This window comes from Protopterus annectens, chromosome 5.part1 (genome assembly GCF_019279795.1).
Source record: "Protopterus annectens isolate FY-2018-M chromosome 5.part1, PAN1.0, whole genome shotgun sequence".
Taxonomy (NCBI): domain Eukaryota; kingdom Metazoa; phylum Chordata; order Ceratodontiformes; family Protopteridae; genus Protopterus; species Protopterus annectens.
The window spans coordinates 602,940,113-602,959,570 of NC_056736.1; the positions used below are offsets into that span (position 1 = coordinate 602,940,113).

The 19,458-nt window shown below is 43.1% G+C and overlaps 1 protein-coding gene across 2 annotated transcripts in view; it reads left to right on the forward strand.

Annotated features, from left to right (window-relative positions):
• Positions 1-19,458, forward strand: part of PDS5B (PDS5 cohesin associated factor B) — a 3,703,643-nt gene that overhangs the window by 439,526 nt on the left and 3,244,659 nt on the right. For both annotated transcript variants that reach the window (XM_044073218.1, XM_044073219.1), the window contains exon 6: positions 16,432-16,558. In XM_044073218.1, the coding sequence (XP_043929153.1) occupies positions 16,432-16,558 (127 nt within the window). The remainder of the gene's footprint in view (positions 1-16,431; positions 16,559-19,458) is intronic.

A 19,458-nucleotide genomic window follows, 5' to 3' on the forward strand; every position in this document is an offset into this window, starting at 1 on the left:
CAAGGCATGGAGCCGAGGATCGGCTCCGAACCCATCAAGCAAGAAAGAAGGCGAGAGAAGACAACTAACATGGAACGTTATGGTAGGTACATAATTTTTATTTATTCATATGTCTTAGATTTGTTAAGTGTGTATGTACACTCTGTTTTATCTTGCAATTTGTTTTGTATGTAATATGGTTTCAACATTTTGGTATTGTATTATTATGACATGAGCATTTAGTTGTTCATTGTTTCCCTAGTGCTTCTTTAGTGCTGGGACTTTAATTCAGATGAGGTTCAATCATGTTACTAGCTATTCTCGATTAGTGAACTGTTTAAATGTTCTCAATGAAGGGGTGGCACTGTTTGCTTGTTTGTTCTTTCTGAAGAAGTCGGACCGTCAGCCGACGAAAAGCGTATGGTTTTAACGGCTTAAAATAAATTTGTATTTTTGTATTTACATCGAGTTGGACTTTATATTCTCAGTGGAATTGAGACTTGGGCTTCGGAGTGTTCATTGAGTCTAAAGGCAACTGACTACCTATTTCAAAATGCTGGCAACAAAGGCCCAGTTATCTGCAAGAAAAATTCTGCAGGCTTTGGGCTTCATGGCATCCTGCATACTACTAATTCCATATGCCAGACTGCATATGAGGAAACTTCAATGGTAGCTAAAAAGTGTTTGGACTCAACATTGCCACAGCCTGGAAACTATGATTACTCTCGTACCCTGCCTGCAACAGGAGTTTCGATGGTGGGCACAGGCTTGTCACCAAAATAAGTGACAGCCGTTCACATTACCCCCAGCCAGTCAAACACTAACAACGGATGCATCAGATTATGCCTGGGGGGGCCACATGGCAGGAAGATGCATTCAGGGCGCATGGACCTCAAACCAAATCCTTCTACATGTCAATGAAAAAGAGATGCTAGTAGTTCAAAATTCCCTGACAGCCTTCAAGGACGTACTTCGTCCAGGACAACTACTGATAAAGACAGACAGCACCATGGTAATGTGGTATATAAATAAGCAGGGGGACACTCATTCTTTCCCTCTTTGTAGACTAGCCATGACATTGTGGGACACAGCATTGACTTTCCAAGTACACCTGCAGGCACAATTCCTGCCAGGAAGGAAAAATACTCTGGCAGACGACCTAAGCAGAAACCTCATGGATCCCCATGACTGGTACCTGGATCCACATGTCTTCAGCATGATAACACGGAAATGGGGATGCCTGGATATAGATCTATTTGCCTCCCCTCACAACTACCAACTAAAAAGATTCTGCACAAGTATTTATCATAGACAAGCATGGAAAGTGGATGCCCTATCTTTCAGCTGGAAAAACCTATCAGTATACGCATTTCCCCTTCTGCCTCTCCTCCCCAAGGTACTTCTAAAGGTCAGACAGGAGAAACCAAGGATGATGCTAATTGCCCCAGACTAGCCCCGCCAGTACTGGTATCCAATACTAAGGAGCTTGTCTCAATGCCCAGCTTGGACCTTTCCTCAGATACCTCATCTACTGTCCCAGCAAAACAATCGGATTCTACATAGCCAACTCAGAACTTTAAACCTGGCAGCATGGCGGATAATGTAGTCATACAAAACTCACTTCTCAGTAAAGCTGTGATGGATGTCATTTTGGAGGCCAGAAGGCCTAGCACTAGAAATCTTGTGCTGGAAAATGTAAGATATTTTGTGCTTGGAACCAGGCACAAGGAACTGATGCAGCTGTGCCACATATTCCTCAGATTTTGCAATACTCAACTGAGATGCTGGACAAAGGTCCATCTTTTTCATCTGTTAAAATTCATGCCTCTGCCATTTTGGCTCATTACAATACAGAGTCACCAATTTTTTTCTCATCCCTTACTAAATCAGTACCTCAGAGGAGCCAAAAACTTAAGGCTTCCAAGAAGATTACCAATGCCTACTTGGGACCTCAACTGTGTCTTGGAAAAACTCACCCTGCTACCTTTTGAGCCAGTAGCAATGGCTGATATAAAGTTTTTATCTTGGAAAACAGCTCTGCTCCTAGCAATAACTTCTGCAAGACTAGTTTCAGAGCTTCAGGCACTCATGGCTGTGGAACCTTTTATCATTTTTTATCCAGACAGGGCACTCTGAGGACAAACCCAACATTTATGCTTAAAGTGGTGTCCAGTCTGGCTCTTAACCAAACCATGCATCTGCCAACCTTTTATCCCAATCCACAGAACAAGGGGGAGAGAATTCTGCATTCTTTGGACGTACACAGACAGCTTAGATTCTGCTTGGACAGAACCAAAGTTTTCTGAAAGACAGAGCAATTACTAGTGGCATATGCTGCAGGATCACAAGGAAAGCCTATCTCAAAGCAGAGTATTTCAAAGTGGATAGGCTACTGCATTCGTTTCTGTTACTTACATCATGGCAAGCTAGTGCCTATGGGCATTAGGCCACATTCAACCAGAGCTGCAGCTACTTCAGCAGCCTTTTTCAGGGGAGTTCCAACCATGGACATTTTAGAGGCTGCTACTTGGGAGTTCAGTGCACACCTTTACCAAGCACTATTATCTGCCACTCTATTCTAAATCCAGGGCAGGCTTTGCCACTGTAGTTCCGCAGGGTCTCATAACCGCTCCTAATGCTGTTTAGCTCCAGCCTCCCATCCATAGCTTTGGGACTCTACCCAAATGTAATGACTGCAACAGTGAAACACGAAGAACATAGTACAGTTGTGTACACTTACCATAAATGTAGATGTTGGAGTGTTTTCACTGTTGCAGTCCAGGTTACCCACCTGCCATCCCCCCTTTTTTTCTGATGGAACCTATCTTTCCTTCTCTGATTTATACTACTTATGTTGTGTATTTGCTTGTAGATGAAGGTAAAGCTTATAGTGGTGCATGTAATTATATGTATATAAATTTTGGCTACCCTCTTAGGGGGCACCTGACATTTGGGGCAAGAAAAACTAAAGAAAATTGCATCGGCTGCATCTTTTATACCCCTGACAACCTGGCTACAGCGGCCGACGCAGGACCCAGGTCTTTGGAATTCAGGCAGACTGAGGGCAACCTTCCAGCAGGATTACCCAAATGTAATGACTGCAACACTGAATACACTCTAACATTTGCATTTATGGTTGGTGTACGCAACTGTACTTTATGGGATTGCTGAAACGGAAAATGATGATTTCAGAATGTGCAGAAAATAAAGAATTGCAGGAATTATTACATGCAGCTGAACAAGTTGGAAAGCATACTTTGCAATGTGGTTTTGATTCTTTAGAAGCCTCCTGCAGGGCCGCAGTTACTGGATCTGTGCTTAGGAGGCATGCCTGGTTAAAGGAACAAAAATTGCCTGATCATGTTAAAGCTAAATTGCTAGATGCAGCTTTACAGCATGACTGTTTGGTATTAAGGCAGAAGAGGTTTTAAAGAGAATGGAAGACAAAGCGAAGTCTTTGCAAACTGTTAAAGACTTCTTACAAGTGCAGCCACCAAGATTCAGTAGACACTGGCCTACAAAAAATTGGTCCTTTCCTGTGTCAGATGGAGCTCAAAGGGGCAAATCCAGACGCCCTAAGGGTTCCAGATACCAGGTGCAAGACTCATACAGGTCAAAGCAATGGGGCGCATCCACCTCCAAATCTGGAGGAGATGAAGCACAAACCTACAGAAAGCAATCCCAATGACTTCCCTCTGCCTACACCAAGCACTTATATTTTGGCAGCACTCATAGGGGGAAAATTAGCACTTTTTGCTCGAAATTGGCAGTTAATAACCCAGAACAAGTGGGTAGTAAACATCGTATCACAGGGATACAGATTCCATTTCCACACTTTCCCAATAGCAAACTGTTGGCCAGATGAGCCAAAAGATCAACGGGCAGAGGCACAGGTTACGTCCCTCATGGATATATGGGGTCCATTCAGACAGTACCAGAACAGGAAAAAGGCCAAGGTTTTTCTCAAGACTGTTCTTGGTGCCCAGAAAGGACAAGGCCTGGGTGCCAGTACTGGATTTATCGATTTTGAACACATACCTGGACATTCCAAAATTCAAAATGCTGACTTTGCAGCAGCTTCTGCCCATGCTGGGCAAGAAAACTTGGCTGGTGACTTTAGACCTAAAAGAGGCATTCCTGCATGTCCCAATAAAGACAGTCATGCAGAAGATACCTCAGATTAAAGGCTGGCTTAATGCATTACCAATTCTCTGCACTGTCCTTTGGCTTATCTATTGTGCCCATGGTGTTTACAAAGTGCCTGGCACCAGTGATTGCATTTTGCAGACAGAGGTATACAAATATATCCTTACTTGGGCGATTGTCTCATTCAAGCAGAGAACAAGGGCATTCTTCTTCAACACCTGGTGTTTGTGAAAAGGCTTCTAACATGCCTAGGGTACACAAACTAAAAGAATTCACAACTAGTACCCTCTCAAAAGATAACATTTCTGGGTGCAAGCTTGAATACAACTGCCCAGATGGCTTACCTCACGCCAGACAAAGGCAACTGACTACTTCTGTCAAACTGATGGCAACAAAAACCCAGTCTTCTGCAAGACAAATTCTGCAGGCTCTGGGCTTCATGGCATCCTGCATCCTGCTAATTCCATATGCAAAACTGCATATGAGGAAACTTCAGTGGTACCTAAAAAATGTATGGAGTCAACATTCGCACAGTCTGGAAACAATGATTCCTCTCATTCCCTGCCTGCAACAGGAGTTTCTATGGTGGGCAAGGGCCTGTCACCAAAACATGGGACGGCCCTTCACTCTACCCCCTGCCAGCCAAACCTTAACAGACTCACAGATTATGCCTGGGGGGCCCACATGGCAGGAAGATGCATTCAGGGCATATGGGCACCAAAGCAAATGCATCTACACATCAACCAGAAAGAGATGCTAGCTGTTTAAAATGCCCTAACAGCCTTCAAGGGCTTACTTCATTCAGGACAACTACTGATAAAGACAGACAACACCACGGTCATGTGGTATATAAACAAGCAAGGGTGCGCACACTCATATACCCCCTTTGCAGATTAGCCATGGCACTGTGGGACACAGCTTTGACCTACCTAGTACATCTTCAAGCTGAATTCCTGCCAGGAAAACAAAACACTCTGGCAGACGATTTAAGCAGAAACCTTATGGATCCTCACGAGTGGAAACTAAATCCACAAGTCTTCAGCATAACTGAGAAATGGGGGAGCCCAGACATAGATCTATTTGCCTCTCCTCAAAATTATCATTTGAAAACTTTCTGCACAAGGACTTATCACAGACAAGCATGGAAAGTGGATGCCCTATCCTTCAGTTGGAGAAGCCTTTCCTCCTCTGCCTCTTCTACCCAAGGTCCTCCTAAAAGTCAGACAAGAGAAGCCAAAGATATTAATTGCCCCGGACTGGCCCCGCCAATACTGGTACCCAATCCTAAGGAACTTGTCTCAATACCCAGCTTGGACCTTGCCTCAAAGACCACAACTACTGTCCCAGCAAAGCAATCAGATCCTGCACCATCAACTACAGACTCTGAACCTGGCAGCATGGCTAATCATGTAATCATGCAAACGACACCTCTCAGTAAAGCTGTGATGGACATCATTTCGGAAGCCAGAAGGCCTAGTACTAGAAAATCTTATGCTGACAAATGGAAGAGATTCTGTGCTTGGAATCGAGCACAAGGAAGTGATACAGCTGAACCACATATTCCTGAGATATTACAATACTTAACTGAGATGCTTGACAAAGGCCCATCTTTCTCATCAATCAAAATCCATGCCTCTGCCATTTCGACTCATTACAATATAGAGCCACCAATCTTTTCTCATGCTTTACTAAAGCAGTATCTTAGAGGAGCCAAAAAATTAAGGCCTCCTAGAAGATCACCACTACCTGCATGGGACCTCAATTATAGGTTCATAGGTTCATACTAGGCTATCTGCCCTAGGGCATTTATAAGCCTAGCCAGAATGTGTTTGGCTTTCGCCACCCATTTTAAATTTATTTTGTTATGCCCTTTTTCGAGGTTAGTATACTGTGCCTCTGTCTAACAGTAACACAGAAGTGATACCCGGGGTAAACCTACGATCTCCCATCCACTCATCAAGATTCCTCTTGTAGAGAGTCAATGAGGGACTCTGCCTAACCTGGACTGGGATTTTATTCCAGAGTGACGGGAGCCTCTGGGTTATGAATCTGTCCCTCCAGCATTTCCTATTTATTTCAGTGCTGAGGTTCAAGTCTCTCGAGCGCGTAGCTCGTTGGGATTTGGATTTTCTGAGGTGCAGCATGTCCATTAATTCCGGGTTGGACATGGCTTTATACGTCAGGCACAGATTGCCTCTGAACAGGCGGTATGCCACTGAGTAGAGCTGGAGTTTCTTTAACCGGGCAGCATATGGCATCTGTTTGAGCCCTTTGATCCTCTTGGTGAGGTACTTTTGGGGTCATTCCAGTTGCTGCAGGTGTATGGTAAGGTACATCCCAAAAGGGGCATTGTACTCAATTATGGGCCTGATGAGGTATGAGTAAAGAGGCACGATGACCTCCCCTGATGTAGATGTGAATCCCTTCATGATTAGGTGGGCTATATAAAATGTTTTTCTAACCACTTTGGCCACGTGGTTGTCAAATGAGAGATTGCTATCAACTTGGGTCCCCAGGTCCCTAATTACTTCTTCTGTACTTAATGGATTACCACCTATGTGGTAATTTGTGGGCACTTTGTTTTTGCCATTGGGATGACTATACACTTTTTGGCATTTAGCTTGAGGCCATGGCTCTGGCACCAGTTGTCTGTTTCTGAGGCCCTTTTGGAGGATGCTTGTGTCGGCTGGAAGAGTCTATTATGGCGCCCAGTTTGCAGTCATCTGCGAACGTGGTCAGCCACAGTCCCTCCGTGTTGGCCTGTACCTCCGAGAAATATATACCGAACAAGAGAGGTCCCAGGACTGAGCCTTGTGGGACACCACTTGTAACTGGTTTGGAGTCTGACATGGCTCCAGCAATTCTAACCATGTGGGTTCTGTCCTTGAGCCAGTTTGCAATCCATCTAGTGACATAGGGGTTTATATTTAAGCTGGTGAGCTTATCTATAATGCCCGAGTGGGGTATTATATCGAAGGCTTTTGCGAGGTCCAGGTAGGCTGTGTGGACCACCTTCCCCTCGTCAATGGCCTTGGTGACTGTTTCAAAGAAATCAACCAGGTTTAAGAGGCAGGATCTGCCCTTAACAAAGCCTAACTGGGTAGGATCCAGTGTTTGTAGGTCCCCAATATCTTTATTTATGAGGTCCATGATGATCCTTTCCATAGCTTTGCAGACCAAGCTAGTCAGGCTTATGGGGCGATAGTTTCCAGGATCCGTTGAGGCACCACCTTTATGGAGAGGGACCACTGTTGCTGTACGCCACTCTTTGGGCACATATCCTGTAGTAAGGCTGAGATTGAACAGTAGTTTTATGTTTGGGTTTAGCTCTTCTTGGAGTTCATGTAGGACGCAGCCCGGGACACCATCTGGTCCCATTGATGCTGTGTTTTTTGCTTTGGAGAAGGGAGGCTCTTACCTGAGCATCTGAGATGTCAGGGGGGCAGCACTCTGCTGGGATAGATATTTGCCCTTATGGTGGGGAGGGGGGGGAGAAGTTTGCACTGAACCTGTCAGCTAGGATGTTGGCAATGTCTGTGGGTTCGGTGTATTTTTTGTCATTTTGGACTAATTCTGAGCATATCTGGGAATTACCACCCAGGTTCCTAACATAACTAAAGAAAGCCTTGTGATTATCCTTAGTGTCCTGTGCAATTTTTCTCTCGAAGCTGGCCTTAGACAATTTTATGTGTGCCCGTAGTTTTTTGCTAATACTGATCAGTGATGCCTTCCCTTTTTGGGATTTTGCTCTATCATTTAGTAGCTTCCTCCTTCTATTGTATAGTTTGTTTATGGCTGGGGTCCACCTGACAGGACGTCTGCCTTTGGAGGATTGCGTCTTGGTTTTATTTGGGATCGCATGATCCATGCATTCCTGAAGGTGTTCATAGAATGCGTTTATAAAGGATTCTGCGGTCTGAAGGATTCCACCTCAGTTTTAAGGAGTGTGAAATTTGCTTTAGAGAAGTTTTTCACTGTGGTTTTCTGGGCAGGGGGTGGGGTCGGGATGTGAATATCCAGTGAGATTAGTTTATGGTCTGATCTTTCCAGTGAGGGTTACACTTCTGGTCTGGAGCATAGAGTCCCCATGTTGGTGATGATCAGGTCCAGTATGTTTTCCCCTCTTGTGGGAGTCGTAACAAGTTGTTCCATAGTATTTGAGTTTATAAATTCTAGGAACCTTTGGGCTAGGGTGTTGGAGCTAGAGTAATGCTCCCAGTCTATGTTTGGGTAGTTGAAGTCACCCAATATAATGGTGTTTGGAGAGACCTTCATATTTTCCAGTGTTCTCAGGAAGGCCGAGTGGGGTTCCTGGGTTTGGGAGGGTGGTCTGTAGCAGGCTATAAACTGGAAGGCAGTTTTACCCACTGTTAGTTGCACATGGATAGTCTCTGATACTTCGTGCTTTGCCACCAACCTGGTGGTGTGGGTATCTTTGAATATCGATACTCCCCCCTCCTTTTGTGGTTCAGTCCAAGTTTTGGGGCCGAAAAGCATTGTATGAGGTATAACCTGGTAGTGCTGGGGTGCTCTCGGGAGCCCTGAACCAGGTTTCTGTTACTGCACAGATATCGATGTTCTCCATGCTAAGGAGAGTTTCGAAAAGGTGCATCTTGAGGTTTAGACTTCTGGCGTTGAGTAGCATTACTCTTAGTTTCTTATCCCTTGTGATACCTATGGAGGTGGGTTTGTCTTTTGAGCCTTGCCTAAAAGGCACTATGGTGGTAGCAAGAGCCTTTGCCAATATCCGAAAGCCCAGGGGTGACAGGTGCAAGCCATCCCCAGCGAAGCATCGTGGCTTGTCGAGCATATCATCCCAAGCTGACAGGCATTGGATCCCCTTTGAATGACACCAATACGTAAGCCAATTGTTGAAATTGATCATCTTGTCTTCATATTGTGGCATCATTCTTGGTGAGGGTAAGATGCTACTCAAGGTCAGGGTCATACCGCCCTCGGCTACATGCTCAGAGAGCTCCTTTATGTCTCTTTTCATGTAGTCCAGGGAGGTACGTCTCAGGTCATTCACACCAGCATGGACAATGACTGAGTCATATTTGTACTTGCCTTGGAGTGACCTGAGCGCTTGTGTTATGTGGCGGATCCTAGCGCCCGACAGGCTGCTCACCGTGACCCTCTCCTTGTTCAGCCTGGTGAGCGGGACGTCAGTGTGCCTGACGATAGTCACCTATTACAAGTGTATCAGGTGTGTGGTTTAGTCTTAAGGGCTGTGACTGTTTGGCACACTGGCTTTGTAGATATGTGTTGCACGTGTTTTGTTTTGGGGTAGCGGCTGCTTGGGTGTCTGCTTTGGAGGTCTCTGCTGCTTCGGCAGATCTTTATTTAGTCTCAGAGTATGTTTTTGTATGATTATGTGTTTGGTTTGCTGTCGTGGTAGGTCTATGTGAGACTGGAATTGTAGTGAGTGTGGTTTCCTTCTCCTCCTGACTGGTTATACCAGTACTGAGTTGAGACAGCTTAGCCTCCAGTTTGGCTATATGGTTGCATCTCTCACATGAGTTGGAATTTGTTGGGAGGAGGAGAGGGTTGTCTGTGTACATGAGGCAGTTGTAACATTGCCTCAAGATTCCCTGATTCACCAGCTGGACTGGAGAGGAGATTGACAACTGACCTTTGGACATGCTAGAATAATATTGGGAATTCCTTAATAATTGAAAACCAGGGCCAGTGGGGAGTGAGGGTGTAGTGCTTTTAATTTTTAGTGCTGACTTATATAATTGCTTTAGTGAGCAAGTGCCAGGTAACTTAAGTGCAATGTGTTACAGGTAACTTAAATGCAAAAACGACAAACAGTAACTTTCTTTCAAGTGAAACAAGGAAATAAATACAGTAAGCAATGCAGATATCACTAGTGATCCACAGAAGCACTGAGAACCCACGTATTAGGTGGAATTAGCGTTCCAGGGAAATAACAAGCAAACAAACAACAAGCATATAAACAAAGCTAGATTCAGCAGGCCTGGATCTAGTCTATGCTACAGCAAACAAGGTGTACCAATTTCAGTAAGATACAGTTCAAATATTCAGGCACTATAAACCTTTAACCAGAAATTCCCAGCTCAGAAGGGCAGAGTCCAGCCTCTTCTCCCACAAGAGTGCAGACCACAAACCTTCTTAATGTAAAATAACTGGCCTGAGGCCCAAGTGCTTAAACCAGAACTAATACACTTTAAGAATAACAGACACTGGGCTCTCAATCAGCAGTTCCCAACTTAGAACGATGAAAGCTACCTGTCCTGCCACCACAGTGCATGCCACAAACCTTCCTAATGTAAAACTGGTCTGAAGCCCATGTGCTTAATCCAAAAGACTTAGAATGATAGCTACACTTTAATCAAGTTACTACCAAGCAGTAATAAATACAATTGAATACTTTAGAGAATGCCTGGATTAGTGCTCAAGTTACACAAACAAAGCTAGATCCAGCAGGCCTGAATCCAGTCTATGCCACAGCAAACAAGGTGCACCAACTTCAGTAAGAAGCAGTTCAGATATGCATGCACTATAAGCCTTCAACCAGAAATTCCCAGCTCAGAAGGGCAGAGTCCAGCCTCTCCTCCCACAAGAGTGCAGACCACGAACCCTCTTAATGTAAAATAACTGGCCTGAAAGCCCAAGTGCTTAAACCAGAATTAATACACTTTTAGAATAACAGACACTGAGCCCTCAATCTGCATTTCCCAACCTAGAAGGATGTAAGCTACCTGTTCTGCCACTACAGTGCAGACCACAAACCCTCTCAGTGCAAAACAACTGGTCTGAAGCCCAAGTGTTTAAACTGATACGCTTGTAATGAGTTACACCAAGCAGTAATAAATACAATTGAGTACTTTTAAGATGATGCAAAAGTAAAAAAAAGTAGGTAGAAACACAAGTACAGTAAAAGCAGATGAAATTTTTTTTTTCTGAACAAGTGCTGAGATCAAAGAAACAGATTTGAGTGCTGAAACTAGAAAACTGGCTAGTTATAAGAAAAAAAACTAAGCTAGAAGGCTTCCCTCCAACACAGAAGGGCTTGGGGGCTCAGAAGCCTACAAATAGTCTATACCACTTAACAGGAAAGGCAGGAAACTAGCTTAAATTTTTTTTTTTTTTTCTGTTTCCCAGATGCTCTCTTCGTACACAGGAGTGCCTGAAATCAGAATATGATCTCACTGCACTCAGTTGAGTGAGCAAATGAGATGGGCCCAGAAGGAGTATCCAAACACAAATTTACAAGAGGGGCGGGCAGTTGCAAGGCCACTAAGATTAACACCAAAACAAAATCAGGGACGGTGGGTGGGACTAACTGAAGAGCAGAGTGAAAGCTTCCAGTTCAGTTAATATTCCTTCCACACAGTTAAAATCAATTTAAATACTGTATTTTTTTGAAAAAAAGAGCAGATAAAGGTACTTAAATTCTCTTATATGTCCAGTTGAATATAGCAAGTTCTTAGCCGGCCAAAGCTGAGGTTTTTAAGCAGAAAATATTTCACACTGTACCACTTAAATAGGCAAGGACAGGAAATCAAAGAATGTGACTACCCCCACACCTGTAATTACTAGCAAATAACAAAATTCAGCAAACACTGACTAACTTCCAGTTCAGCTAATATTCCTTCCACACAGTTGAAATCAATTTAAATACTGTATTTTTTTGAAAAAAAAAAGAGCAGATAAAGGTACTTAAATTCTCTTATACGTCCAGTTGAATATAGCAAGTTCTTAGCCGGACAAAGCTGAGGTTTTTAAGCGTGTGTGAAAAGCTCACCCTGCCTCCATTTGAACCAGCTGCTACCGCTGACATAAAGTTCTTATCATGGAAGACAGCTCTGCTACTAACAATTACTTCAGCAAGAAGAGTTTCAGAGCTACAGGCCCTCATGGCTGTAGAGCCTTTTATCATATTTCACCCAGACAGGGTGTCTCTGAGGACAAATCCTACTTTTATGCCTAAGGTGGTTTCCAGTGTGGCTCTTAACCAAACAATTTATCTGCCAACTATTTATCCAAATCCGCAGATCAAAGGCGAAATAATTCTGCATTCCTTGGACGTACACAGACAGCTAAGATTCTACTTGAGCAGGACTAAAACTCTAAGAAAAATTGAGCAATTACTGGTGTCATATGCTGCAGGATCAAAAGGAAAGGCTATTTCAAAGCAGACAATTTCAAAGTGGATAAGCCACTGCATCCGTTTCTGCTACTTACACCACGGTAAAACCTGTGCCCAAATGCATTAGGTCTCATTCCATCAGAGCTGCAGCTGCTTCAACAGCCTTTCTCAGAGGAGTACCAACCAAAGACATTCTAGAGGCTGGTACTTGCAGTTCTGTACACACCTTTACAAAGCATTACCATTTGCCTCTCTAAGTCCAGGGCAGGCTTTGCCACTGCAGTTCTGCAGGGCCTTAAAGCCGCATGTAATGCTTTTAAGCTCCAGCCTCCCAACCATAGCTTTGGGATTCTACCCAAATGTAATGACTGCAACAGTAAAACATGAAGAACATAGTACAGTTGTGTACACTTACCATAAATGCAGATGTTAGAGTGTATTCACTGTTGCAGTCCAAGTTTATCTTTCCTTCTCTGTCTTCTACAACCTATGTGGTGTATTTGCTTGAAGATGAAGGTAAAGTTTGTATTGATGCATGTATAATTATATTTATATATATAATATTGCTACCTTTTTGGGGGCACCTGACATCGGAGGCAAAAACAACTAAAGAGAATGGCGTCGGCTGCATTTTTTATACCCCTGACGACCTGACGTCTTGGAAAAGAAGACAGCAACCGATGCAGGACCCAAGACTTTGGAATTCAGGCTGACTGAGGGCAACCTGCCAGCAGATTACCCAAATGTAATGACTGCTAGAGCGTTCTTTATGTGCTCTTTTCAAGAGTCTGGATACTTTCTCTATCCTCAAAGCAGCTACTTGGTCCTCTGTCCATACTTTCACAAAACATTACAAGTTGGATGGTATATCTAGAGCTGGTTTTGCCTGGGCTATTCTTTAGGGTGTTGTAGAGAGTGCTGCTGCTTGTCCTCCCACTCTTTCCTTTGTATGAGTTTTAGTATTCTCCCTCATGTTATGAATACTGCAACATATGAGTAAAAAGACATAGAATAGTTGTGTAAAAGTCTTACCATAAATATAGATGTCCTCTTCTATACGTTGCTGTATTCTATCCCTCCTTCTGTGTCCCCCTGATGCTTGCTTGATTTCTGGACATGTTTATCTCAGACTGGTGTCCTTATGGATCATTCAGTTCTGAGGATGGTACATGCCACCGTCTGCTTTATACCCAATGTTACTTTATGGACGACGTTGGATGGGGATGCGTGTGATGTCACATGTACCCAACAGTAGCTTTAGACTTTTGTGTACTGGGCACATGTTTGGGACTGCCTGCATCAGACTCCCTCATGTTATGAATACTGCAACATATGGAAGAGAAGGACATCTATGCTTATGGTAAGATTTTACACAACTATTCTAGCTACTGACAGGTCATGCAAGAGTGGCAGTGGGTGATATCGTCACAGCTCATTCTGATTGCAGTGCATGTTTCAGATCTGACCAACCTCCTGGCAGACAGGCACAGCCATTATATTTTGAAGCTTCTTGAGTGCTACCGCAGTCTGTCAGTAGCAGTGATGATTTTTCACTACTGGTACCAGCCTTGCTGTGACCTCCTTGCATGTCTGACCAATACCAAATGCTGCAGCTTCTTTGCTCTTATCCCTCCACAGGGGCATCCAGGGACTTTTTGGTAGTCTTGGTCCCCTAGTCGTCTTTACGTTTTCTCTTTGCTATCTTATATGGCAGAGATTCCGCAGAAGGTTTTTGTGCAAAGTCCCAGTCATAAACATTTCATTTTGGGTAAATTTGGTTCCCCATGATCTGGCTTTGTCTCAGAAAAATTTACCTGGCTGTTAAAATCCCCTTCTAAGTCGCTGCCTCACTTACAGCAAGCCTTGCTCAGACATTGCATCTCTGAAACTAATGACATGGTCTTTTCAGTTCCATCAATGGCCAGTGATTCATCCTTTTTGTTGAGGTCATTCAGGTCCTCTCAGCGTCACTGAAAGATGTTGCCATAAACATCTGCAAGAATAAATTGAAGAGATTCTGGTTTTGGTAAGTCAAGGGCTTGACTCCTCCTTCACCCCTGTTCCTTCATTTCTTAATTTTTTTGAAAACTGTTAGTTACTTCATCGTCAAGGTTTGTTTGGTGGCCATATCTACTTTTGGCAAAGATTCATTTCTGTTTAATTATCCTCCCAAAATGTTTGGAGAGTCTTGCTAAAAGGAACTTTTCTTCTTAGACCCCTGAAACATACCATTCTCAGTCATGGGAATTGAATTTATTTTAGAGGTTCTCACCTGAGCTACCTATGAGCCTGTTTCTTCCTGCAGTTTAACCTGTTTGTCTTGGAAAACTGTTCTTTGTTGACATTACTTTGTCAAGAAGGGTGTCATAACTGTATTTCTAGTTTTTCATAAAGACAAGTGTTTATCTCAGGCTTAACACTTCATTTCTACTCAAGGTGTCCTCTGAATTAAGCTGAACCAAAATATTCTCTTTAAATCAAGCTAAAGGTGAATTTCTGCTCCCTACCTTTAGTTTTTCATTGCTTTGCTTTTACTTGCAAAGTGCAGAAGATTTTCTTAAGGGTAACCAGCTGTATGCCTCACATTCCTCAGCAGTACTAGGCTACGAGTTTTCCAAAGTTACTTGGTCCAACTGGCTCTCAGACTGTATTACATGCATTTACCTCAGAAATAAATGTCTGGAGTTGAGGCTTAAGGCCCATTCTACAATGGTGAGTTGCTGCTTAAGTGGCTTTCTTCTGGAACTTGTCCGTTGGTGACATTTGTGCATCATCAGCATGATTAATGGTGCATACTTAAATCAAACACTACAAACTGGTTATAGTTTCTTGAATCTAGATCTTTTGCGTATGCCATTCTAAAGGGTAGTTTGTCACGGTTACACTCAGGAATAGAAGTAGCTGTGGATTCAGTCAATGGAGACATGGTGGGAAATAGAAATAAGTTGCGTACTTAATATAATGAGTACTGTATCAATCCTCACAATGTTACCTTTCCAAATTTGTCACCTTCATAAGTCCCAAGTAGACATGGTAGACTTAAATCTGTAGACTGTTGTCCAGTCCTTCCTTTCTTTCATAATGCACCTCTTTTCTCACAATTGGGTTTGTCCTTTGAAAGTAAGAAGGGAGGAGTTTGAGCAATAGACTGAGCTTTGTAGTGGAAAAATTGCTGGCTTAAGTCTACTTAGAGGATGGATTGGTAATCATTTGAGGTGGAGGGAGTAAGACCTTAAGGATGAAGAGTTATGATAAATACATAACTCCTTTTAAGAAGTATAATTATGAAGGAGCAAAGTGGAGTAATGTGCTGCGTGTGTTTCCTGGACCAATTATGTTAATGTTTGGGTTGTTGGACTTAAATAGCTCAGGCATAACTGTAATTTTCAGTTATATTTTTAATTGGGGTTTTCATAAAAGCCTGATTAAACAAATTTTCACAGACTATAGTCAGAGAAATTCTTGCAAAAAACAACTAAGATGCTGCAGGTAGCATATCCTTTGAATTCAGTCTCTCCACCCATTTTTTTTCTTACCTTTCATAATGACATATTCTCTCCCTATTTTTAGACAATTAGCCTATTTGTCCCCATCCAGTAGCTATTTGGCTAGTTATGGGATGAGAGCTGGCTGATGATTATGCAGACTAAGAATTCTGGTCCTTAACTCCTTCCTTGATGGCTTTGATATGCTTACTATAGGGGCACAATGTGCATTGTTGGCGTAGAGGCATGTATATGCTTCAACTTAAACTGAATCCTGCTACACTGGTTGATGCTTGACAAACCTTACCCCATGTAGTAGCTGGTCAGCTTTTTGTACTGCATGTTGCCACTCTTCTGCTGCGATTAGGTGCCTCTATGCCCCCAGGATGGGTTTTGCCAGCACCAGCTATTCACTCCTAATCTTCTCGGCCAGCTCCTTTAGCTCGTTGGTAGTTTCTGGGTTGTCTAGGTCATATGCCAGTCTATATCTCTCTCTGCCATGGAAACAGTGTTTGATTTTCAAATTTGACCCTCAATGGATTTAAGTCTCAAAGGAATAATTTTGTTTTGACATGCTGTTAAAGCTCTAAAAGCTGTGAGCATGCTTTCTGTTTTATTTTTAGAGAGCATCAAAATAAGTACTTGTATGTTTAAATTGTGTGTGTGTCAGAAGACATTTTAGAATATTGTTTTCTTCCTCTGTAGCAATGGCCATAACCAAAAGGTTCACATGCACATGGTAGATCTGATGAGCTCCATTATTTGTGAAGGTGACACCGTGTCTCAGGAGCTGCTGGATTCTGTCCTCGTCAATTTAGTGCCCGCTCACAAGGTTTGGTCTTTCACTGTTCCCAAATTTGATATTCTGAGTTTTGATTTTGTAATGAGATTTTATATTTGAACTCAATACTGTCAGTAAGAAAGTGTGATTGTATAAATGAACTTTTACTCTGTACATTTTTTCATCCATCTTTTGCCTTTCTGTAACTACAAGTTTTCACCTGTGAAGTGAGACAGAGGCATGAATCTAGTTAAATTTTCGTGAATATGTTTGTGCAACTTGTATGCAAGAACCACTCATGGTATTTAGCTGTACATGAAGGATCCTCCTTGATGGGTCTTGGGAAAAGGATACATTTGATCACAACACAGCATTTGGATGTATGTAGGGGTGTCCCTTTGCAAATCCCTGTATCTTAATCAGTGGCAGCCCAGTATGTTGTCGTCCTGTGGCTTAGTTTAAAGATTCTTTTGGGCATTCTCTTCTGGGTCAATGTGTTCTAGGATGGTTGATTTTTGCTGCCTGTGGTGAGTTACTCTTCTTCTGAGAAGGAGCAGTGTTACTTGGTATGGAGCAGTCCAAACTGAGTGGTTTGTATAATTACCCACATCTCAGGCTTTCTGCTTGTAGGGTGGCTTAAGGTCTTTTGGTGAAGGAGGTTGCCCTTCATTTTCATTTGATTCGTCCTCTAGCTTATTTCAGCAGATGGTTGATTCAGTGGCATCTTATTGGCAGCTACCCATCACCCTGTTTACTGTTTCTGCTGTATTCTCACTGCAGTAAAATGAGACCTAGCGCAAGTCTGTTGAGCATACACCTCTTGTTCCTTGTTTGGATGCAACCTTTGGATTGAGTCAGGCAGCTGCTTTACAGGTGTCTTTGTTTATTACTGCTGCAGTATTCCTTACTAAAGGTGATATCCTACTGCGGATAGCTGTAATTCCAGCCTCCATCCCAAAGCCTTAGGCCCTTCCACGAACTGTATGTCAGATGTAAGGTACATAAGTGACATACAGGTGCTTAATCCGCATAACTACTTTGCTTCCAGTCTGAAAGCTACTTTTTGAAGTTGGTCTGTTGAGTCGCTCACTGCATTGTTTCTAGCAATTAAGCCTCTGGCAGATAAACACCCCACTGAGGACATTTCTTTCAGTCTTTTGTCATTTTACATGTCATCTAGAAAATGCAAGTGTGGGAGACATATTCTCCAAAAAGATAGGTGCAGCAAGTACTTTTTTTTGCCTTGGTGCAGACCACGAAAATACTTGTGTACCTTTTCTTAGGTTTTTGTACTCGAAACCCTGTGTAGTCATTTGTCCCCCTTTTTTGTTTATCTAGAGATCCAATGTCTAAAGGTACTTGCCAAGAGAACTATAGCATCTGAATCCTCTTACTTGGATGTTCAACTGCAGTCAAAAAAGGTGTGTTTAGAGACTCCTGTTGTCCAGCCTCTGTCGTATGTTGCCTTTGGGCTGGATGAAGAACCACAGGGCTGCTCAGTTCCTACATTTCCTGTCATGACCAAGTTTTAGGCCAGTATGGGGATAGTTTCTTGCACATCTGCCAAGGTTCGGCATATTTCGCTATGGATAAGGAAGTGTGTATGTGTGTGGGGGTGGGGGTGGGGGATTTCCCCATGTACTTGTTAGAGAAGAGGTACCTGGCTCCCTCATTGAAGTCAGGCAGGGCTCAGAGCCACCTAAGCTGGTCAGGCATGAGGTTCCCCTGAAGAAAAAGCAGATGTCCATGCATGTTGCTCTTGTGGCTAGGAATCCCCTCATAGTGGCAGGATTTCACTCTCTTTTTAAAGCTATGTCCTTAAAGCCCCCCACCCTTGAAGGGGGTAATCTGTGCTTTCTGATGACTTTCATAGTCAGTGTTGCATTAATGATTCTTGGGTGGTCTTGCCATTCAGAAACCTGACTGGCCTAATTTCCAGAGTCTTTACATCCCTAGCCGATGAATGTCTGATGACAGCCTATGGACGTCAGAATGTAAGAAAGTTGTACAGTGCCATTTTCAGTTCTTCCTAGCCGAAAAGTCAGATGCGATTTTTGTTTTTATTATGGGTTTGCAGTCAGTCATTCTGCTAATGTTTACAGAGACCCTTCTCCTTCCAGTCAAAGCACACTTTTAGGGAATTTTTTCTATTAATTTAATGTTCAAAAAATTAAACGATTGCTTGAAGTGTGAGAAGCAAATACCTCAAAAGATTTTTGTTTGTTTTATCTGTTCTTCTACTTGGGGCCTCAGCATGACATCTCTAACTGTCCTGACTGCAAAATTCTTTGCAAAAACCCTCTAACGTATGGCCAAGGTACTTGCTGACCATATGGAGTCATCCTCTGTGGCTTCCTCAGTGGCAGCTCAATTCACTGCTACGACAGGACCTCCTCTGATTCTGACATCTACTAACATGGTTCCAAAAAAAAAAACACGTAAAGTCAAAGGTTAAGGATCCTGAAATTTCTGAAAAAAGCTCCAACTACTATTCTTAATTCAACCAATCAGGGTGAGGCACCCTTGTGGCTTCCTGGTCCAGGGACTTCTAGGCCCAAATCTGGAGGGATCCCTCATGAGGCTACTTTATCTTCCAGTCTACTTTTGAATGCCACCATGATTCACATGTCGGTCTTGTCTGAGGTCGCTGTGCAGGCCTCCGCTTCCAATGTCCACATCATGTCTTTCAAGGGGAAACTCCATGTCTTTCCCAGGTATAAGTGTTACAATTGACGTTGCGATTGGATGACTGCATCCTCTGGTCACCCCTCTAAAACAGGCATCCAAACTGAAGCAAATCAGTTCATTTGCTTTGCCGTTGATTTCGACCACTACTTCTCGGACTGAAACCCAAGACCTCCTTAAAATAGCACAGGAGTTTACAGCTTTCATGAAATCTAGAGAACTGTCTGTCACACACACTTCTAAGGCCTCTCCATCTAAATGGAGCA